Below are 23,521 nucleotides of genomic sequence, written 5' to 3' on the forward strand. Positions count from 1 at the left end.
ATAAACAATGATGCAGTAAGTAGACTATAGTGTTTGCAGATGAATCAGAGCTGGCTAGCCTATATAATGCTGGGGGCTTTAACTGTAGCGGGGGCTTGCTTGCTTGGCTTGCTTGGCTTGTAGAAGTGGCTTTGACCTATTTCCATTTTGAGTGGGGAGGAACTGATGAATTAATTGGGACAGGAATGAATTATATTCATCAAGTGTCAAGCCGTGATGCCAACCGAGACTCCCAAGCCTGTTCGTGGGGCTTTGTGTGGACAAAATCAAGGTTGGGGGGCACAGGGGGCGCTAAAGTTTGTTTCTAAAAGCTGAGTACAGGAGAGCCCTTGTGTTACCACAGGGGAGGTTTTTTGGGAGCAAAAGGGCGGGATCTGATCCAGCAGGAACAGATGCAGTGAAAGATTAGGAGCAGGATCTCCTGCAGGGTGGTACAAGCTCGCCTGTCTTAAATAGCAAGAGGTGTGGGGGGGGGGGGGGGAGAAATCCAAGCCAGAAAATGATTTATGGCAGCCCAGTTCTGCAAGATGGAAACTCAAGATGAGGTGCTTACTTAAAAACTCATGATTTTATTTTATTTTATGTTTTGAAAGAGAACAGCATTACAAAAGCCTCTCAAAAAAAAAAAAAAAAAACTTCTCAGGTTTGCCTGGCTGGCTTTATTGTCAAAGAATCAAAAGGGAGGCTTTTATCTTAGTTTTCGTGTCCCTCTGGATCAGCTCTGCCCTCTCGCTCTCTGTCTCCTGTGTATTTTCCCTGTCACTGATCAATCACTAGCTGAGTGATCACAGCTGTGTACATCACTCTCTCAGCAGCACACCCCTACTGTTTTGCTCTGGATTTTGCAGGATGGTTTTCTACCTTCAGCGTGAAACTTTTTCACCCCTTTTCCAAGCTGGACTGCCTGTTGTTTCGTTGGCCATGGGAACGGGATCTCCGTGTACAGTTAGGGAATAGCTGGCACTTGAAATTTGGTTATTTGGAATAATGAACTTGACCCGCAAGGATTGGGCTTCTTCAAGGAAATCAGACATCTGCTTGGCTCAGCAATAATCTCCAGTTTGAAGGGACAATGCCATGGTTGTTTATATTCTGCTTGTCAGATAAAAGGTCACTGTTCCTTCATATTTAGGTGGGTAGTTGTCAAAGGGGGAGTTTAACTCAAGCTGCCTGACTACTAAAGACTGAAAAGCATGAGGATGAACCAAGCCGTGCTCTTCCATGAGGTAATGACCTTTACTTTAACACCAGCACACCTGTGTTTAATGCTATCCGACTTGGTAACCGTGGTTATGTCAACTGGTGTTTGTTTCTCATCTTGCCAAACATTTAAAAATGTGTGTTACCTGGGCCAATATCTGAATTTTGTGAATCAAGACTTGTTGCCTAAATGGATTTGCAATAACATCTGTGTCAGTTCAGACAGAACATCTGCAGAGCTTCCAATGTGACATTATCTGGTGATTATTGCTTGGGTACTCCTTGCGCTGCTATCTGTACATGGTGAATGTTTCGTCTCTCTAATTTATTTTAATCGCTTAATCTGCAGTATTTTTGACTTCCAAAGAAAGCCTGCAGCAGTCTGATTTAAAGATAAAATTGCATATTCTACAGTTTCAGATGAACGTGTAGACCGTGCTGTAAGATTATTTTTCTTAAAATAACCCATTAGAACGCAAAAACGGATAAGTAATAGTGCAACTTATGCACTTAAAGCTTCCTGGTATTGCAGTTGATTGCTTGTTCCACTGATGCCGGGTCTAGTTTGAAGTAAGATGAGACTAACTTTACTTTAGGAGTTTGTCGAGGGGTGTCTTTTGGTTTAATACCTTTCTGCTACAAAAACTCCTTAAGTTTTGGACTTAAAAAAACCATTTGTGGCTTATATCAGCGGTGTCCAGTTTCAGCCCTGCATGGTTTTAGAGGTATCTCTAGTTTTAGTTTTATTAAATGTCTTTTCCAGGACCTTAGTGAATCTAAATCTGTTTCGCTAGATCAAGAGCTGGGACTGGTTGGAGTACTGGCATTTATGCTCTTATTATTATTGAAGTGTAGAGGAAAAGGTGCTGCATATTTAGGGAGCTAATGTAGCAGACGATGTATGGCTGTTTGTGTGAACAAAACACTCCACACTAGGCTGAAGTTATGCGGCTATATTCACACGAACTGGATACTCGTACTTGCCAAAAATGAAAGTGTTAGTGTTAGATTTGTTGCCATGGAGCTCACCGAAAGAAATGAAAGGGAATTTTTTTTTTTTTCCTTTCTCCTTGAATCTGGCTGTCAAGCTAACGATTAATTATCTTTAAATATTTATTTAGGCCCCAGAAATTTGCACAAATTGCCTCTTCACCCTGTCTGCACTCACAAAAGAAGAAGAAGGAGGAAAAAAAAAAAAGAAAATCAAGGGTTTGAGATCAGGGGAGGCAAATGAGAAAATAAATTCCCAGGGGCCTCGGCTAATGAAAGCACATTAGCAGTCACGCCGTGTAGAAATCCGCCAGTTCGTCATAAGCAATTTTCAGTCCCCGACCAACTTATTGCAACAATATGGCTGCTTGCTGCGCAGCTCAGTGGAGGAAGCATGACATTATTACAACCGGGGGTGAAGGTGGAACCTTCCTGCAGTGGGTGAAAGCCGATAAAGCGTTTCAACACTTAATGATGTTGATGTCAAATTAAAAAAAAAAACCCCTTTAACATTCACTTTACCTGTTGAGTTTGAAGCTTACTAGGAGGAGGACACACACTGAATATATGTTTATTTAACTGCAGCAGATGCACAGTCGCTCCGCGGCTCTGTTGTGTCTTTGCGATGCCGTCGCTTGCCTCATGTTTCTGTTGTCTCTCTATTTATTTTTGAACTCCATCTCTCTTTCCTTTCTTCTCCCTCCTTCCTCTCTTCACCCCACCTCCTCCTTCTTCTGCTTCGTCACAACTGCAGCAGGTAGTCATGCGAGTAGCCCGAGGAGCTCCTCAATGAGGTCCTCCGTAAGCCGCTTCTCTCCTTGACCTGCCAGCAGTGAATAAGGGTGTAGAGGCGACAACAAACTGAAACTGCTTGGGATGTTTGTTTTTTTTTTGCTGTCCAATAAGCACAGTCCCAATGGGTTTTTGTAGTAATCTAGTTGCACACCTTTAACAAATATTTTGCACCGAAACCCCTTCTGGTCCATTTACGTATTCAGTTTTCTGGAGTTTACACCTGCCACCACATGAATTAAACCTGAACTGCAGTTTTAATTGGATTTCCTCGACTTCCCTTCGCTTAGTTAAAGCCATCGTTTGGTCACAAAGGATCCAAATGACAGGAATGACAAATGACACTGTAATCGGCAATCGCAGAAAACGTGGGACAAAAGTTCCAGGACAAACTGGACGTTTGTAATGGTGTCTGACATTGACAGGCCGGTTGGGGATTCTGCCAAGAGAGACACTGCAACAAACACGACCAGGTTTCAGTTTAATGGCGGGCAGCAGCCTGATCCACTGCTTTTCTTTCTTTTCTTTTTTTTCCCATTGAACTTTTTGCCTTTCAGCGCAATCATTTTTCATTAGAGAATAAATGTCACATGTGAAATAAGTCTTGAAATTATTCATTGTGGTCTAATTGTTTTATTACATTGGGCATTTTTTTACAGGAGGTTTATGCACTTTTGAGAGCCTCTGTATATCCTTTTATTTTTGTAGCTTCATTCATCTTGGTCAGGGTTTTCCACATGCCATGTGAGATTTGCTACCCTGCAGCAGTTTGACCCTTGCACAGTTAATGGCACCAACATGTCTTGTCTCTCTCTCTTCAACAGGCTCTGCAAAAGATGTGACTTGTGGTTTACACGCTCTGCCCCCGAACCAGATACTCGCAGCTGAAGTGCCACATTTCCTGCTATACCTCCTGCCCGTGCTCCGTCTTCCCTGGATTATGATTTGCTCATGGGTCTCGGCTAACTCCGCACCTGGGGTCCTTTACCCCCACCTCATTAATCAGTAGAAAAGGGCCGACTTTAATAATCTTTAAAGACTCTCGGATCGCGTTCTGTTACCAGCCTCTTTGATCATGGAATCTCAGTGGGGCCCGACTTTTCCCCTCCACTCTCCCTCTGTCATCTTCCTGCTTCTGGCTGCTTCTTACACCTGGCTCTTTCCCGTCACGTCCCCTCAGCGAGTCCCGATAGACCCTCAGGCTGCTCCGGAATACGCTCACTCCATCCGACTGGACGGCGACATCATACTCGGCGGGCTTTTCCCGGTGCATTCGCGGGGAGATCGCGGTACGCCCTGCGGGGAGCTGAAAAAGGAGAAGGGCATCCACCGCCTGGAGGCCATGATGTTTGCCATTGACCTGATCAATAAGGATCCCGAACTGCTGCCCAACATCACGCTGGGGGCCCGGATCTTGGATACCTGCTCCAGGGACACGTACGCTCTGGAGCAGTCCCTGACGTTTGTGCAGGCCCTAATAGAAAGGGACGGCTCCGACGTCCGCTGCGCCAACGGAGACCCTCCAATCTTCACCAAGCCCGACAAAATTGTGGGCGTGATCGGGGCCGCGTCCAGCTCCGTGTCCATCATGGTGGCCAACATCCTGCGTCTGTTCAAGGTAGGATTCGGTTTAATTTTCCCCCTCTGTGACTGTTTCTGTTTCATCTCAACTTTACAGCCACAAACCTAAATGTAGGATGCTTGATTGATCAACTAAAAGAAGTGAATACTTGTGAAGTCAAGGGAAAATTAGAAGTGTGGTGGCGTTTGTATTCATGTTCCAAAGTTTTATATCTGTTGCTGAACTTTCTCTTTCATTCCCTGGACACTTTGAATGTCTTGCTGCAGATTCTTAATTGGATTTAAGCGTAATATAACTATGAGCTACATCGCCTCACTGGCTCTTTGGGGTCATTGTCATGCTGAAGAGTGAACGTTCACTCCAGTTTAAAGATTTTTTTTCAGCCCTTTAACATGTTATTTTCCAGGATAGTCCTGTATTTGCCTCCAACTTTCTCTTTGTTGCCCTGACCAGCCTGTTTGTCCCTTGACGGGGACAAAAAGAAATCCCTGCATCTGCTTCATACTGTCCCTACCATGTCTCAAAGTGGAAAGGTTTGTTGATGATGAATGCAGTGTTGGTTTTCCTAATTCAATTCTAAGTTGTTTTCACATTCCCTTACGTGGCTTTTGACAAACTGCAAGTGGAACCTATTATCGGTTTTCTCGAACAATAACTTTCTCCCTGTCACTCTTCCATAAAGGCTGGATTTAAGCCAACAGACTCTCCCACCTGAGGTGTGGACCTCTGCAAGTCCGTCAGTTAACGTGTGTGTTATGGGCTGCTTCTCTAAACGATGCTTCCCTTGCCCGACCTGTCAGTTTAATAGGGCAGCGATGTCTCGGTAAGTTTGAGTAACTACTTTAAACTTCGTGACAACTTTTCTTCCTGACCCTCCTACTGTCTTCCTTGCTCTTCGTGATCCGGTTTGTTCACTAATGTGCTCTTATGCGCCTCGCAGACCAGCTGGATTTACACCGAGATTAAATCACACAGAGTTGCACTGGATGTTTTGGGGAATTGGAGTATAGGGTGAAAAAACGCCAGCAAATAGACTACCTAATGTAATGCTAGTAATGTTCTACTTTGGGTGATTAAATGGGTGCTAAACATAAATGCACATCACGCTTTTCAGATGTTTGAAAAGTCTTAAACCACGTTTCCTGTGTGCTGATCTGTCACGAAATCCCAGTAAATTACGTTCATAAGGATTAAGGTTGTAAAGTGTGAAAGTTCAAGGGGGTATGAACACTTTTTCCAAGCACTGCACTTGCTGAATCGCCGCCATCCCACGCAGCATCCAGCCCCTTCACCCATATAGGCCAGATAAAGTTCAATGGCGGCAGCCATTTGAAGCCTTATCGGTCTCTGCAGCGGTGACACCTCTTCCTTCACCAGTTGCAGGAGACAGATAGCCTTTGCGTTTCACTCTCGGAGCCCAAAGTGCGATTTCAATCAGACATTCAGATGCGTCTGTGAAGGAGAAACCGATGTGTCGAGCGATGCTTGCAAGTAAGTTTAAGGTTGAGCGAAATAATACAAATAATAATAAAATAAAATAAAAATTGCAGCCAAGTGTGGGTATCTATTACGAGCTCGAAATCTGTCAACAGCCACTTCATTTCCTGCGCCCTACGGTTGTTTATGCACACGTGTGTTGCCTGCGAGGACGCCGCTTTGTGATGCCGTGTTTTCAAGTAGGTGTGTGGGCCTAATTGAGTGTCCTCATCAGGGTGCAACTCTTTTGTGTGTGTTTTTTTAAAAACATCCTTTCCTGAAGCCTTTATGCATTTCAGGTGTGTGTTGGTGTCTTTGAGTGTGCGCCCCATTGTCATCATTAGCTGCGCCGGGCCGACTGATGGCGGTGCGATCGTGAAATAGGAGTCCGGTAATGACGCCCATGGCATTTTTCGCATCCACGTTTATCCCACGCTCTTCCACAGCAGTGTGACCACACATTTCTTTGGCACCGAGGAATCCATATGCTTGTGTTTGGGTGGGGTGGGGGGGTGTGTGGATTTTTTTCCCTGTGTTTCAGGACGCACATGTTAACAACCGGCTTGCGCTTTGAATGGAAGATTTGCATATTAAACAACAACAACAACAACTAAACATGATTTATTCCAGGATCTGTCACAGCAACAGCCCTCGAACAGAGAGCGCCTTTCCTTTCCCTGCCTCTGCGGTGCCTCGCTCTCATTTGCCTAATACGATTTGGAGCCTCGCGCGTGTCTCCGTGTTCGCGCGCGCCGCGTGCCGCCATTGTACGTCCGCTGATAATTTGTGTGTGGGAGTCTTCTGCGGTTTTTTCCCTCCTTTTTCTTTTCTTTTTCGTGTGTGTGTGTGTGTGTGTGTGTGCAGGATCTCTGCGTTATGTCAACCTCATGCCTGTGGCTGTGCTAACAGTTTGTCTCCATGCTTCTTCATAAATAATACCCCCCCTCCTGTTTCTGGAAGTCGTGGGACGCAAACACATGTTTCGCACGAATGTATTTCAAGCAAACATATGTTGTTTTTTTGTTTGTTTGTTGTTGTTTTTTTTTTAAACAGGCTAATCTGGCAGTGTCAGTCACAGCCAGTCGCCCACTCAAGACATGATGGAGATGCTGGGGGGGCCCCCACAGAAGCAGAGCAAGAGAGAAAGTCTGCCTATGTGTCTTTTTAATTCTAGCAGTTGACAAGTGCGATTAAAACAACAGATTGTGTGAAAAAGATATATATAAAAAAACCAACAATTCTCCATGTTTTTATTATTTTTATTTATTTTTTTCCCTGTGCTTTAGCAGCAGAGGGAGCCCCTTGCTGAGAGCCACAGCTGAGAGAAATCAAATCAAACAAGAGCCGCTGATGTTTCTTTTGTTCGCCGGTTCCTCGTTTGAAGATTATCGCTCTGCACTGAGGGATGATTCAGATTGGTGCGAGGCGGGGCTGGAGATAACGGGGACTTTTTGTAAATTAGGGCGACGCGCGCCATCGCCGCAGCTGCATGTTTTGCAGGAGAAAATCTGTCCAAACAAAGTGAGTGGGAAATTTGGGGGATTTATGACAACAACTTGGTTCTGTTTAAATCTGGCTTCTTTCTTTTTTGTTTCCTTTCAGACCCTTACAAAAGTTTAGAACAAGGCATCAACCTGAATATTATATCTTGAAATTCTAACACGGAGCATAATTTTGAATGGGAACGTTAAAGAAAATGCAGGTGCTTTGTCTCCAAAGCATTAAGGTTATTGGAAATCAGCTGCTGCCTGACTGAGATTGTTTGTGGATGACCTTTAGCTTGGCCAGGGTTCCCACATGTGTTGCACTGCAAATTTTGTGTGGCATATAAATAACTCACTATGAATTATTCATATATTTATATTGACGTAGTCTTGAGGTACATCGAAAACGGCGTCGCTCTCAAACTGCATTAAGCTAACTTGTAAAACGTTTTCTGTGCTGTATGAAAAAGTCAAGCTAATCGCATGGATTAAAAAAACAACAACTTTGCAGCCATCTCTTTATGTGTCATAACCAGATGGACATCATTTGTTGTTTACCTCAAAGTCATTTTTTCCCTCTTCTAAATTAATGCAGTTGGATCGTATTACAAATTTTTTGCTTTAAATGTATAAATACTGGAAAGATAGTATTTTCCGGTATTTGAGGTTATGTCATGAGGATATAAAACCAGCCAATGCCAATCTGGGTTATTAGAAATGAGAAGTTGTCTCTCACTGTTTGATTGGCCAGTGTTCTTGTGACTCGTGTGGTGGGAATAGATAAAATGGGGGAAAGTACACCATAAAATCTCGTTTGTCTCATGGAAACCTACACGGTCATGTAGGTTTTCCCTCTTTCCATGCTGCAGGACGTGAATCGAAAGCTCCAGGGCGGCGATGTTTATTAAAGCCACAAATGAATTTGATTTAATTTCCCAGCTTGAACGACTGTAAACCATGAACACGGTCTATTATCAACCTCAATTTCCTAAATTATGTCGCTGCTCTAATTCAAATGTGGCCCAACCTTAAACTAATTACAGCTATTATTTTAGTTGTGATTCAGAGTAGCGCTACAGACAGAGCATAGCTTGTATTTTTTGTAAATTGTATTTCTATATTCTTCATTTTAGCTTCTATTTTATCTTTCAAACCAAACCCTTATATTTTTGGCAGTAAAGTAAGAATGTAATCGAACAGGGAATCTTGTCATAAATACCAAGCCTTCAGTTTGTGCCAAACTCTCATAAAAGGAGGTAATAAAGGTTTATTAGCATTTTTACCTTAAAATAACAAATTTTTAATCCCATCTGGTGAACTTTCTCATTGCAGTACGCAGGGTCTCTTAAGATTTCCTTGGATTTTACTTTCAGGTGCTTCAGTGAATCGGAGATTGATTATTGTGTGTTGCAAAGTTTCTCTCAACTTAATTCATTATTTCACTTCTGTTTGTTGTCGCTGTGCGTGTTCAAAGAAAGAGTATCGGAAGTGGGCACTAAATTTTATTTGTGTAACACATTGCACAGATAAAAATCACAAAGACGCCACATGGTGGAGAAGTATTTTGAAATTAAAGGCACAGCGCACTGAAGAAGAATGCCTTAAGATGCGCTTTGAATGAGCGCAGTCTCTCGCATGTCAAAAATAAAAATAAAATCTTGCAGTTGATGCAACATGCTGTAAATAACGATCCCCTTGAGTTTATCACGTAGTTCTTGGGACTACAAATAGATCTTAAGGGCTTCTGATGGAGTGGCTTTCATAGTTCTGTAATAGAAGAAGAAGTTTAACCATATATAAGCCCTGTTCACTTTGACACGTTGCCTGTCAAAATGAACAGGCAACGAGATAAAAACACAAGCAATGTGAATTCTTACAGTCAAAAACTGTGGACTAACAGAAATAGTTTCAAAAGCCAATTAAAAATTAATGCATCAATCAAAATGTACAGTTAAGTTTTAGAGAGAGAAAATAATTTGGAACAACGGGGGGCCTATCTACAATTGATGCATCTTGACATTGTGCCATTTCAGAGACGGCACAATGTCAAGTTGATCCTCCAGTTGATCAACTGTCATTATTCTAAAACTATTCTATAAGTACTACTGGTGGGACTTTGACTACCTTTAATAGAAACCGGTTACATATTTGGAAGGGACTTTGGAACAGACTGACAACTGCTTGTGGCAGCTCGCTTTGTTCCAGTCATTGCTGAAGTTGGAGCTTGGATCTGGCAGCGGCATCAAATGCATCTAAACAGTGTTTGGCTCCAAGCTGCAGCAGCAGAAGCAGCGCCGTGTTTGAATCAGAGGCCGAGCTGGTGAGATTCTCTGAAGTTCAAATTCTAGGGACCTTTTCTTTTAGTTTCTTTTTTCTTTTTCCAAATTCAAACTGAATGTTAAAATTCTGAGTCAAAACGGCACGCACGATTACCGTGTCCTCCGATCAGTCGTGCAGTAGTAGTGAACTTTTTTTTCTCTTTGTGGAACTAAAAAGGGGGGGGGGGGGGGGGGGAGAAACTATCGGGATCCTCAGTTTTGAAATGTATGTGAAGGTGAGAAGTTCTACTGGTGTTTTATATGCAATCCTCCTCAAAAGTCAGAAAACTGTCTTCTAAAAATTCAAATCAAAGTTGGATCATTGTTACATTGTGATGTCGATGCAACACTGATTCACAGCTTCAGTTTAGGGGCTTGCTTAAATGACTCGGTTGACTTCATTTTAGTCTAAAGTAAAACATTTTAGGACTCTTAGAAAGCCTAAAAACTATCCTGCAGTCAGAGAGTGAGGCTCAGACTCAGCTCTCTTGTGGGATCTAAGCCCATCATGTATTAAAAGAGGCGCTCTTCACTGCACTTTCACTATTGGTGGCTTCCATGTTGTCTCAATAAATGTGTTTTAAATATTTTTCGCATTTCCTCCCCTCTCTCCCTCCCCCACCAAAAGAAAATATTCATGCAAGATTATTGGATGGAGTCACGGCTCCCCAGACGGGTCGCAGATGGCCTGGAAAAAGGTGCGAGATGATTAAAGTGAAAGTTTCTCTTTTCTGCTTTCCAACTTTGAAACCTTACCTCTGTAGAACTCTGTGATATAAAGTTTAAAACCCCCCGAAATCTTTCATCTTTATTTTATCATTAGCTAAATTAAAGTCACAAATTCCCTAAGAGTATGAAGTAATTGGTCTCTTTCATAGGAAGCATGTACTGTACGTATGGCATGAATCTTAAAGCCAGTAGTGAGCCGTATCGGTTCGGGCACTGGCATAAACTTAGTTAAACTTCGCTGCTTTTGACCTTTGCCCTCAAGTCGTCTGGGCAGGTTTAGCCAGATTTTCCTTGAGTCATTTCTGCAGCATGATGTGTATAAGAGGAAAAATATTTAAAATCAGATTTTTTTTTTTTTTCAGACGACATTGATCGCCAGGTGTGGTGGACGGAATAAATGAGGCACTATTGATTTTTAGGATATGGGATTGGTGTTTTAAAGGCGCAGAGGGTGGAGCGTTCCCTCCGCCGCAAAGCTGCACATTTAATGTTTTCTGCACCACCTCTGGGTCTCCAATCAGCACTAAAGGAGTTTTTATTGTGTTTTGCCCAATATATACAAGTATACTCTACACTTTCAAAGTTAGTTTAAAATTCTATATACTGCATAGAGTAATCCCCCTCCATTTGTTGCAGACTGCCAGTCAGCTGGCTGATAGACTACACGTCAGTCAAGATGTAGAACTTCAAATGAGCTAACCCTTGAAGAAAATTGCATTAAAAAAAGGATATTATTCTCCATAATATCCATTATGTTCAGTTTACAATGCGATTAAAGTTCATACATCGAGATCAAAATAATGGATACAAGTTAAAAGTGTTGAATCATATACCAACGTTTGCTCCGGATAATTTAGATGAAAGGGAAAACGAAACAAAAAAACACACAGAAAATGTGTCCGACAAATACTTTTCATGTTGATAAAAGAAAGAATCCTTTGCATCAAAGCGGGGACTGATGCACCGCCCGCGTTCGGCTCTGTCTGCCGTTACCAGGAAATCCCACAATGAAGCGATAGACGCATTTCAGTCGGTGACACTCGCACGCTGCGTGTCAGAAGCTGAAAATGAAATTCAATTCTCAAATTGATAAGTGGTGGCTCTCCCCCGGTGAGAGTAAATGGAATGGCGGAGCCTCGGGGGAGCTTTGGAAACACTGCACCCGCACACAGTCTCGAACCCTGCATTCATTCAAAATCAACTGCAATTGATTCTGCTGGAGGCTTTCAAACTCACACACACACATACACGCCCACACACACACACACACACACTTGGGGCAGTCTTCATTTGAGGAGATGGCTTATTGTCTTTGTCTCCGGCGGAGGTTTTTTTTATGAAGTTGTGTGTTCCAAGGCCAACGCCGAAGTCTTTCCCACGCTCTGCTATCCCGCTTCACAAACGTCCAGCTGAGTTTGTTCTGGTTGGCGTGAGCCAAGGTTTGGCAAACGATGCCTTTTCTTTTGCGTCCAATGATTATTTCTGTTCCTCCATTTTGAGCAGAATTAGCATTTGTTTTGTTCAGCCACCATTAGTTTTGTAACTTTTGCCAAAAGGAGCAGTGCAAGTGGACACCTGCCAAAGCGTCAACCAGGGGGATTCAAAAATCATCTCTGGGAGATGCATCAAATAGGACGTTGCTGCCAGAAGTGGGTTTGTAGTTTTCGTTAAAATCAGATCTACTAAAACTTCACCTTGTGAACAATCTTTTTTTAGGGGTGATGGATCTGTGTTGCTGTGGGTCTGTTTCTCTCGACAACGATAGCAAAGTTTTCTCCCCCAGGATGCTCCCGCTCTGTGTAATGTGATCGAAGTTTTCTCGAATCGATAAGTTTGTTGCTCAGTGTATAATAAGGGGCCTGTGATTTTGCAAAACAGTTTTTAGGGCATGCTTCTTTTCCCCTCCACTGAATAAAAATAGTCTAAGGTGAGAATTCATAATAAAAGTCAAGACTGTGCAATCAAAGAGAGATTCATTTTAAAACGTTGTACACCTGCAAGCGTGATTTAAGCTCTAGCTTGTTAGGCAATTTAATTTTCAAATTTATAGTAACCATTTTCAACTTAAACACTCTTGAAAATCAAAGTTCATATTATTATTATTTTTTAAATGTAATTTGCTTCACTTTCACTTTCGGAAAATACAATTTGACTTTAATTTTTGTTAACGGTTAAACATCTTTAATGTCCTTAACGGCTTGGGTGAAACATCTAGTTCACGACAGCTAGTTATTTACATGGGGTGTGTTGACTCAGTTGCTGGGATTCAATTTACTCCAATAATTTAGAATACCTTTTATAACCACTTTTTATTTATTTTTTTTTAGATTAACTGTTTTCTACGATGAGCTAACGTGCTAAAAGTTTATGAACTTGTACAAAGTTGTAGTGAAGTTCTGACGCTGTTCCTGTTGGAGGAAAGTTAAGTTGCTACATGTTGTGTCTACAAGCGTCGACATGGTTCAAATGCTAATGTGTTAGCTTTACCTCTGCCCTCTGTGCCTAGAAAACTTGCTGGTGCTTTGTTAAATTTCTTTATTCATTTCCTCTTGTGTGGTTGCTTTCTGTGCTGGTACACATTTTCAATCCATATTGTTCATACTGGGCATTTTCAGTCTTTCGTGGGAACCGCAGTACACATACATGAGTGAGCGGTTCTTTTGTCCCTGCATAAGTTATTAAATAATCGCACACGCTTCACAATATGCGAATCAGTGAGAAGAAGAAGAAGGGTTTGCCTTGGCTGTCGGAGCATAAGGCGAGCTCGGGGCCCTTCGCACATTTAAAAAGACATACCGGACCAATTTTCTTTTAGGCAAATCGGCACCTCCTGAATTGCAAATCAATTTGGCATCCTCTCTTCGCGAGGATGATGACGACTGCATCAAAATGCAATTAACGAGGAGCGCTGCGATTCTCATTCAGATGCCAATTTGGACATAATTCCCTACAAAGGTGGCCGTTATTCACGAGGTTATGCCTGCTTTGATCTACAGTGTTGTTCTAATCCCGCTGGCTGCTTTTTAATGAAGTCATGGAGGGACAGGGGGGAACTGAGGGTAGTGGGTGTGAAGGAGACTTGAGAGTGAGGGAGCAGCAGCAGAAGAAGAAGAAGAAGAAGAGAGGACTGAATGAAAAGCAAACAAGTGGAAGTGAATCTTGGACAAAGATGCGCTGGAACGACATCCAGCGCATCTTCCATCTGCCCTGCGGGGGGGGAAGGATGGCGATAAGAGGAGAGCACCGCGTCCTCCAGGGCGTAATGATGTGGTGTTGATGTCCTTCATGAAAGCGTTACGCATTAAGAGGGTGACGATAATGAAGCCACGGAGCACGCCGAGCGGCGAGCGGGAAGACTCATTAGGGCGCGAGCGGGGTCGCCGTTTTGTGGCGGCTCTCGCGCGCGCCAAACGCTTCACCGCGACTCATCTGCGGTGGGTGAAAAGTCACGGGTTGCTGCAACGGGGCAGGACACAATCATCCAACCTTCGCTAACGAAGGCAGACTTAACGAGCAAATGGTTAATGAAGACAGACTTAATTGTCCTTCTGAAATTATTTATTGCCTTCATCTATTGTTGCCTGGAGATGATCCATTAAGAGCCGCCCGATGTTGTAGCGTCTGAACGCGGGCTAAATTGGATTCGTTTTCAGCTGGATGGTGCCAATCCTTTAACCCGGGTTTGAAGCTGGTGAGTGGGGGAACTTCAAATATGCAATTCATTAAGCTGCTCCCTGGACGAGGAAAGGCTAAATGCAAACTGACAAATGATTTGCTTAGCCATCACTGTAAAGGGCAACATATGCAGTCCATTAAGCTGGGTTTTCACATCAGGAAAGGTGGCAATGTGTTTAAAAAAACTCTCATTTGGAAAAACCTACAGGGCAGTAGAAACGTTTATGTCCCTTTGTAGATGTCAGATCATCAACGATATTTTAATGGCAAGCAAAGGTGAACTGAATAAAAAAAGGAATTTATTTTAAGAGGCTCAAAAACCGTTCAAACTAACTTGGTCCTGTGTGAGCAAGTAATGGCCCTGAAGGGCTAGGGACTCCAAAATTCAAAAAATTGCTGTGGAGAACATTTCATTTTAGTCAGGTGGACTTGGTTGTGTGAAGTGGAGCATCGTACTGCTACCCAATGCTTAAGAGTCACAAACTGATGACCGGACATCCTCCAAGATTTTCTTAGACCCTAAGTTGACTTGTTGTAACAAACGGGACCAGAAATTTTGGTCTCTAAGCAGAAACGAAGCCCCTCACCATTACACTGCCACCACTTGTTACTTGAGGTTACACTGGCAAGGCCTTTAACCTTAAGTGACTTTCTGATCTGCATGCTTGAGAGTGCAGCTGGGTGAAAATGGACTTTAAACAAACTTCCTGCAGTTCAGTGCATTTAAAAAAGTACTTCACACAAGTTGAGTTCATTTACCGCTTCTTAGCAAAGACTGACCTTTGTGTTCTTTTGTTCACAAATGGTTTTTTGAAGCTCTCTCATGCTGCAGATGCCAGTTTTGCTTGCCCCGTCTTGCGTTTGTATCATCAATACTGACCTCAGCTGGGTGAACTGTGCCCTGCGGGGCTTTAGTTGTTGCTCTGGGTTCTTATGTGAACTTTTATCTCGATCCCAACGAGAACAAAGCCCAAAAGTTCAACATGTTGGGGCTGATGAGCCGAACAGCGCTTTACATAAATGTGATCCGTTTGTTTTTCAGTGGCGATGTGTATCTCTGAGTTCCAATGTACCATTAGAAAAGTAAACTGAAGCACCAATGTTTCCGTGGGTCTCAGAATCCTTGGCTAGATGACACCAGATGTACAACTGGGATTCAAAAGACTGCAAGGAAAATAAGTGGCACATTTTTTGTTTGAAGAGAATGTTTCATGACATTTCAGTGGCGCAGTCCAAAGACCGGTAGCGCCTAAGTGCATGCGTCCCCGCGATGCCCCAACTACCTCAAGCTTGTCTTATGTGCCGCTTCAGAAGAAACGTGGCCTCGTGTGGCAAACACAACAAGTTAACAGCGCCTGTGTTTTTAGACGAGATAGGAAAGTAATTTAAAGTTTAATTAAGACCCCTGATGAAAAACGAGAGGTCATTAAAAATGTGCTTGATGTTTATGCTTAGGGTTTCTTCCCGCCTGGACCGTGAATGCGTTTCTCTGTGTCGTTCCCACTGAACTGTGTGTACTTTTGACAAAGAGCGGGTCGGAAAAAGGCTCCATCTGTCCCAGTATTGTCACTGAGAGGACCAGTGCGTAGAGCGCATTAAAGTGGAATGAGATTCTATCTCTCGCCCTCCTTTCATCAGCTGAATGGAAGCTTAGATAAGGGATAAGTGAAGCTATTACACACAGCCCCAGATTTCACACATCACAGGTGGACAATACACACACACACTGTTTGATACACTTGAGAGACCTCACTCACGTTTTTGACTCTTCGACTCTTGCGCTCGGCTAAGGCTGTGACCAATGGAGGCTGAGCATGAGTCACTTGAAAATTATGGGAGTGTAATTAATGCTATTAGTTTCACCTGGCAGCTCCGGTGTCTCAAAAAAAAAAGAAGCGAAAAAAGCTCCATCGTGTATTACGTCACCGGTCTTATACATCGTCTAACAGAAAATGAGAAAGCTGGCAATTTGTAGTCGATTGGGGGGCGGGGGGGGAAGTAAAAAAACAAAGTCATGTACATTCTTTGAGGGTGAATGAAGATTCATGTGCCCTGGTGGGATCTGGGTTCAATGTGTTGCTGGTGATAACTGAGTCAACATCCACAGAAACCCCCTCTGCGACCTCTCTGCCGAGGCCCTGCCAGCGTACACAATCTGAGCACCCTGGTGAGCTTTTACGGAACAAAGACATTAGTGCCATTTTTCACACCTCTCTTCAAGAAAACAAAATGTCTTCTGCAGGAAAGAGATATTGATTCCACGAGAAACTGCACAAAAGTGCCGACGGTCACAGAGCAAATGTTTTTGCCTTTTTGTCCGAACATCTATAGCAGCGGGAGCGGTCTCGTTTGTTGCATGTTCCGTTGTTGCCGTTGCGCTAATTAAGCGTCATAAAAGCCCTCGAAAGTTGGACTGGAACTTAACTTTTCAGACCAGCATAAAACTTCTGTTGCTTTGGTTCTTCGGAAATGTTTTCTGCATGCATGGTTGCCCAACTTGCTTCGGAAGACTGTGTTATCTGCAGTGAAATGTTGCCGCAGTAATGAATTCTCTCATTTGGAGTAAATGAACCTACCAGGGAGGGAAAATGAGTTTGAGGGGAAACTAGTTTAATTTCTTTGTTTACTCAGGAAAGGGACGGGCACTATTTCATCCTGTAAACTAGGCACCTGCAGTTTAAAATGCTGAAATGTTGATGCTTTTCAGTTGTTTTTTTTTTAACTGAAAAAAGCAATGGGTGCATTTGTGTTCAGGCCCATTTAAATATCTTTTTGTTGGTCTCTCTCCTCTCTCATACAAACCCACCGACAGAAAATGTAGAAACACTCTGCGCTCCCTCGCATCCTAGTGGTCAGACTTGGCATTGCAGCTTACCATCTCCAGGCAGATCAAGCCTGAAAAGCACAGACCTCTAATGCTGCTGGACTCCTTGGCAACACTTTGAGGCTGATTTACAAAGAATGGTTGTAAATGTGACAGAACATTGCTTTATATTCCAAAGCCAAAGAATGGCTTTTAAAAATGGAGTCGCATACTGTAAATCTTGTAAGTTAATGTGGCCTCCAGATATCACCGCCGTCTGCATACAGATATCCAGGTTGTCTTTCGCACTCGGCTCCATCTGTGTAGACCGAGTTTGTCGTTTAGTTATTGGCACTCTTAAATTATTCAAGGCTTTGGCCACATTTAAAGTGTCTGGGCTGAGAACGAGCACATGCGGAGGCTCTGCTGGTTGTGAGACTTTCAACATCCGCATTTTCCGGATGTGTGTGTGTGCGTCTTTTCATCTCTGTTCAGTTGGGAAATCATTTGGTGGGCAGGAAGTAGCCACTGAAAGTGGGGGCGGGGGGGAAAAACGTAACGATCCTTTCAGTCGGTTCCCCACATACCGACTTTGACTGTTGACCAAATAACTTTGACCGTTGTTAGAGGCTCGTAGAGCAAAGTTTTGCTGAACTTGAATGCACCGAAAGTTTCTTCTCGTTTTGAATTATCTAAACGGTTGCTAGCTGGTCCAACGATAATCAATTTGCGTGGGTTTTGATGGATTCTTATTGCTGTTACGACTGCTACTCTAAGTGGCAAAAAAGCGCACGAGGTGAAAAGTTCAGGGCTGCACCGTCGGCCAGTGTGGGTGGAGACGTTCGTCCTCCCCACAGCACTGGAAACGAGGCAAAGAGAAGATTTTTATGTTTTCCCGTTATCCTCCTTCCCAGTTGGTATTGTTACACAAAAATTGAACAGCTGGATATTTTCAAACGAAGCAAAGGGGTAGAGCCTTAAATTGGGATAATCATGTTAGTGTTTGGATCTGGATCACCCTATATAAAAAAAAAAAAAAAAAAAAGTCTTAAATTCAGTCTTGAGGCAAGATGTGAAATATATTTAAAAAATCAAATCTGAACACGCACCGATCCGTTTGCTGGTGTTTAAATGTGAGCGCTGAAGCACAGCTGGCATCAACAGGATTCAAATCTGAGATTTAACTTCAATCATTGTTAATTATTATGACTTGTCGCTTTCCTTGATCTTGCACTCCAAGTGTTCAAAACTTGGCTTGGACTCTCGGTTCATGACGCGAGTTTCATCATGTCCTTCATGTGTAATTGGGGCTAAAAATGGAGGCTGGCAGCTCCGACACTCGGGCGCATGTTTCCAAGTGAGAGGCTGTGTTTTGATGGGCGAGGAGAAATCCAACCAAATTTCCTGTTTACAGGATCTTTGCAGAGGAAGTGCTCACCATATTCTTTTTCTGAAATGCCAATAAGCAGTTATGAATACATGCAGATGTATTGAAAGAGATGCAGTTAAGGCCGATTGTGATTCATTTTTTGTTTTGAGTTACGAGATTCTTCGGCTTGCTTGCAGTGGTTTTGACCTTTGGCCCTAACATTATGTGCAAAACACGCATCCGAGAAAATCCATTTCAGTTGAATGCGATTTGAAACTTGAGTTTGACTTAGAAGAAGAACAAGGAACCGCCTCTGAGCGGGACGGGAACTGTCCTTAGCATTAGCAAAAATAATCTACCGCGGTTCTGAGATTACCGAGGCGATTTAGAAGTGTAATCCAGCATAAGGAGCTGACAGGAAATGAATGCAACGTTGAAGTAGATTTTTAATTTATAACAACGCTGGTGGTGAAACATCAAATCTGAAGCACGATCTCTAACTGGAGCATCAAAAATAGTTCAAGGATTTCTAAAAAGGCATCAGAAAGTGCAGTATTTTTCAAATGCATATGAGTGAAAGTAGGACAGTTAGAAAAATGAGACTTTGGGGAAGTCACAGGGGGCATTATGACACTTAAATAAGGAAATTGATTCTTCATGCACCAAGTTTTAATAAGTGGCTTCTGGAGAAAAGCTCGAATCAACAGAGAATACTGTACGTTTGATACGCAGCGTTAAATATCCCCGTTTGAAACGTTGGGTGTTCGTTTCCTCTGATTTTCTTTATGTTTTGCTTATTTTTATTCACATTCATTCTTTACCCTTCTTGGTGGCATCACCATTGGCTTTTATGCTCAAATTTCTTTTCCCCCTCCCTCTTTCAAACCGTTCTTTAAAGAGAAGAAACACAGGAAGAAGCTTCACAGTTCAAACAACAGATGCGGAGAAGAAAGTCTGCGAAACGGTAAATGTCAGAGGGAGGGAGCGCAGTTTAAAGAGCATCGAGGGAAACTCTGGGGATAAAGGTGTGCTACAAGAAGTGTTTTTACATCTTGCAGCAGTGTTACATGAGATCACAGCAAACAGGTGGGTGGAAAGATGGGGGGGGGGAAGGATGGGAGGAAAAGAAAGAGGTTAAGTGTTTGTTTCCACTTCCCTGCTTCCTTAGCTCGTGGCGTGCCTCGGTCTGTCTTTGTCTCTGTGGTCTTGTTCTCTTGCATGGCTCCTGACCGTGTTAACACTTTTGTTTTATTTATGTGAGAAAGGCGATAAGACATGGAGGCGAAAGGAAATACATGGAAACGGCATTAGCCAGAATGTTTATGAGCGAGAGAAAAAGAGAGAGAGAGGAAACCTCTCTTAGTGGGCATTATCAAGACGTGTGAATGCGTGTGTGTGTGTTTTAAAATAGATGTCCTCCTTTGGAGATTTATATAGAACATGACAGTCTAGCTATGACACTCTCTTTGCTACAGTTTCTCATGCATTCCACTTGAATTGCTTTTATGTTCAGGCAAATGTAAGGAAATCAATACCAACTCCTGTATGAAGTACAAAAAAAACAACAAAAAAATCTAATTTAAAAACATATTTATTTAAAATGAAGCGATTTATTCATCACCTTTCCTGTCCGTATCCGTAAATATGGAAATGAGCTCTACCTTTTCTCTTTGCTGTTTTCATCTGTCATCGCCCTGCATGCGAGTCAGAAGTCTGAAATTGCACAATTTCAGCAACGTGATTGCTAAAGTTACAGTAAAGTCTTTGACGCAGATGCTTCTGTTTATAACAAATCAAGATATATATAAAAAAAAAGCTACAGAGAGCATCATAACAGAATATTTTATGGTTGAAAGTCAAGAAGGTGGCACACTTGTTGGAAAACTTCTGCTGCATTCAGGAGTAACGGCAAGTTTGCTACGCTAAATTTCAGTTCCTTTCATATTCGAACAAGTAAAAAGCCTTTTCCTATGTGGGTCAAAATGCGCATTTTTGAAAAGCTCTAGCTCTTTAAGATTCTGTGATCTTAAAGAATCTGTGACTCCACTTTTCCTTGAAATTGACCTTTTACTGTCACGTCCAGTCCTTCAGCTCGTTAGCCCAGGTAAGACACGTCTGACTCTCGTTTTGGGGAGCGGCTTCCCAACAGTCACAAATTTTGACTCAGCCTCAGTCCATTCCTCGGGAAACTCTCCCAAATTTTTCAATGGATTCTGCTTGACGATCCTTCCAAAGGTTGTTATCCCCGTTGCTGGTACACTCCCCCCCCCCCTCCCCCCCACCACACAATTTCCTTTCACTCAACTTTTCATTAAAATGCCGGAACCTGTTAGGTTCTGAGACACTGAATTTTGGATTATTGTCATGCGAAGGCAATAGAACTTGAAATTACAAAAACAAAAAAAACATTTTCATATATATTGAAATATTAGACCAATGCGCTGTAGCAGGACTTGGGAATTAAGAGGTAACTGAAGTTCCTTTTGCCAAACCGTAATGGAGCAGAAATGTAGATTGCAACCAGAAAACTTCCAATTTATGAAATTGATAATTTAGGAATCAATGAAAGTTCCTTTTTTTAAAAAAAATAAAAAAGGAAAAAAGGAAGTGATGTGCATAAGACTGACATGACATACTGTAAGTCTTCATGAATATTTACGACTGTTGTCATGAACCAGTGGTTCTCAAACTTTTTTCAGTGATGCACCCCCTTAAAAATATATTTTTAGTCAAGTACCCCCTGACACGGGCAAAACATTTTTGGAATAAAAAAGAGGTACAGTGCTGTAAAATCACTGTCTGATTTATTAAAGCCAAACAACTTATATCAGTGAACCTGACAAATACATCCATATTGCAAACGTTGCATGGTTAAACAAAAAAGAAAAACAGAAGACGGTGACCACCAGGAAGGTATAAAACCAGTCAAAACTGAAATATGCAAAACGCTGCTAATTTATATTGGTCTCTGTAATGGTACAAAATTAAATGTATACATAAATAACTAAAATGTGTTCACAGAAATAAATCTGTAATTTAATTATAAATAAATTATATTTTGTTTACAAAATAAATTAACTTAATAAATAAAGATTTGCTCACAAAAAAAATAAATGTTACCTCTTTTAGGATAAAAAAAAGAATATTGCACTTTAATCACTTTGCATTGAACATTTGATTTGATTTGAACCCAAGACTTATTATGAGGAGCCTGCTGATTTTTTAAAGATATTTTGAAAAGCTTCACGTACCCCCTGCAGTACCTCCACGTACCCCCAGGGGTACGCGTACCCCCATTTGAGAACCACTGTCATGAACCATCATTTGGTAAATAATGACAGTTTTAACACAAAGTTGGCTCTTTTAATTGACTTTTAATCTACATTTTACTGCAACTTTGCATAAAAATGTAATTATTTACCAAATAATGCTAAGTTGACACCTTTAATGCAACTTTTAATGCACATTTACTTTAAAAGTGTCGCTATTTAATGTAAATGGCGACACTTAAATATAGATAAGGTGGAGTCTGACTGCGTCACTTCACGACAACAGTCACAAAGATTCACAAAAACAACTCCATGTTCATAACAGGTGTTATATCATGTTTATGACAGTGTCATCTTATGCACACCGCTTCAAATGGAGTATTACCACAAAAAAAAATGATGACATGATGAAACAATTCCTCAAAAGAATGTGTTTGTTGTGTAGAACCTCAGAAATACAATTCAATTGCATCTCAATTTTCAGAGTCTCCTTTATCGTTATGCCTCAGTCGGAGTTTAACAAATGCGATGTTTGACTTGCTAGAGCCGGTGCAAGGTCGCCACTCCGCCTTATTCCTCATTCTCCTCTTGCTCCTTCTCCACCACCCGACCCCCGCCTGCCTCCTTTCCTTTCTCCAACTAGCCTCTCTGCCCCGACCTGTGGCGGTCCTCCGCCAGGGTAAGGCACCGCTAAACGGGCTCGGAGCAGCATCCCCATGTATTTTTAATGGCCACACCCGTCACGCTGAAAACCCCGCTTGAATTATGCATGGCGGATGAACAGGAGAAAAGAGGGTTCGGAAAGTAGCATAGGGAGGACCCCCGAGTGTAAAACAGAACGAAGGACGAGAATGAAAGACATCAAAGGGTGACCGAGGGATCGTGGCGGACAAAGATGCCAAAAGAGTAAAATGGAGAAGAGCGAAAGGGAAGCACAGAGATGGAAAAAGAGAGGGAGGGAGAGATGTGTATTTGGGAATAATCACGGCTCGGAGAAGAGGAGACTGCGACCTCTTGCCTCCTTTCATCAGGCCTTAATTTTACCTCTCCACCTTGATCTGACTTCACCCTCAAACCTTTTCTGCCTCTCTCGGGTTCCCTTTCGCCTTTGTCCCACTATTTCATCACCTCTATCCCTCTGTCAAAATCTGTTTTGTTTTTTTTCTTCCGCCACCTCCCTCCATCTCCTGCTCCCTATTTTCATCCTTCCGCCTGTCTCTTCCTTCCTTCATCTCCCCGTTGTCCCCGTATCGTCTGTGGGCTTATTTTTAAAATCGACTGATGTGATTTTTTAACGAGACACAGAAATGAGACGTTGCTGCCAGCAGCCGCCGCGATGCGTTCGGATGCCACTCGTCCTCTCCGGAAAGGCTCGTCGGTCTGCAGGTTTGGCCTCACGCTGCCTTCCCGTCTGTGATCTATGAGCGGAGCCCGCAAGTTCGATTTAGTGACATTTTATGAAATTACCTTATGACAAATGGAGCAAATGTTTGAAGAAAATGTATATTTTTTAAAAATGTCTCCGCAGTGCAGTCATCCGTGCTGGCCCCCTACCGTTGAGGTCTTCCTTTCCTGCCATTTCTTTTGACCGTATTTTCTCTTGACCATCAGTCACCCATGCAGATGACTGCAAAGCAATGAACTGTGTCTCTAAGTGAATACAAAATAAGAGGCACAGATTGATTCGGTGATGTCATTCGCTTGTCTCTCATTATTTTAATGGCTTTACTGTATGGAAGGCCTTTTCAGGCACGTGCAGGGGGACAAAGGGGACTTGAGCCCCTGCCCCTTCTATCCTTGATGCCCCTAGTGCCCTCTTTGAGTTTTTTTTTCT

The 23,521-nt window shown here is 42.5% G+C and overlaps 1 protein-coding gene across 2 annotated transcripts in view; it reads left to right on the forward strand.

The window, feature by feature from the left end:
- grm8 (glutamate metabotropic receptor 8) overlaps window positions 1-23,521 on the forward strand; it is a 258,181-nt gene that overhangs the window by 2,595 nt on the left and 232,065 nt on the right. For both annotated transcript variants that reach the window (XM_023350397.1, XM_005799106.3), the window contains exon 2: window positions 3,807-4,600. In XM_023350397.1, coding sequence (XP_023206165.1) covers window positions 4,058-4,600 — 543 coding nt within the window. In that variant the 5' untranslated portion in view covers window positions 3,807-4,057. The remainder of the gene's footprint in view (window positions 1-3,806; window positions 4,601-23,521) is intronic.

Source organism: Xiphophorus maculatus, chromosome 17 (genome assembly GCF_002775205.1).
Source record: "Xiphophorus maculatus strain JP 163 A chromosome 17, X_maculatus-5.0-male, whole genome shotgun sequence".
In the NCBI taxonomy this organism is placed as follows: domain Eukaryota; kingdom Metazoa; phylum Chordata; class Actinopteri; order Cyprinodontiformes; family Poeciliidae; genus Xiphophorus; species Xiphophorus maculatus.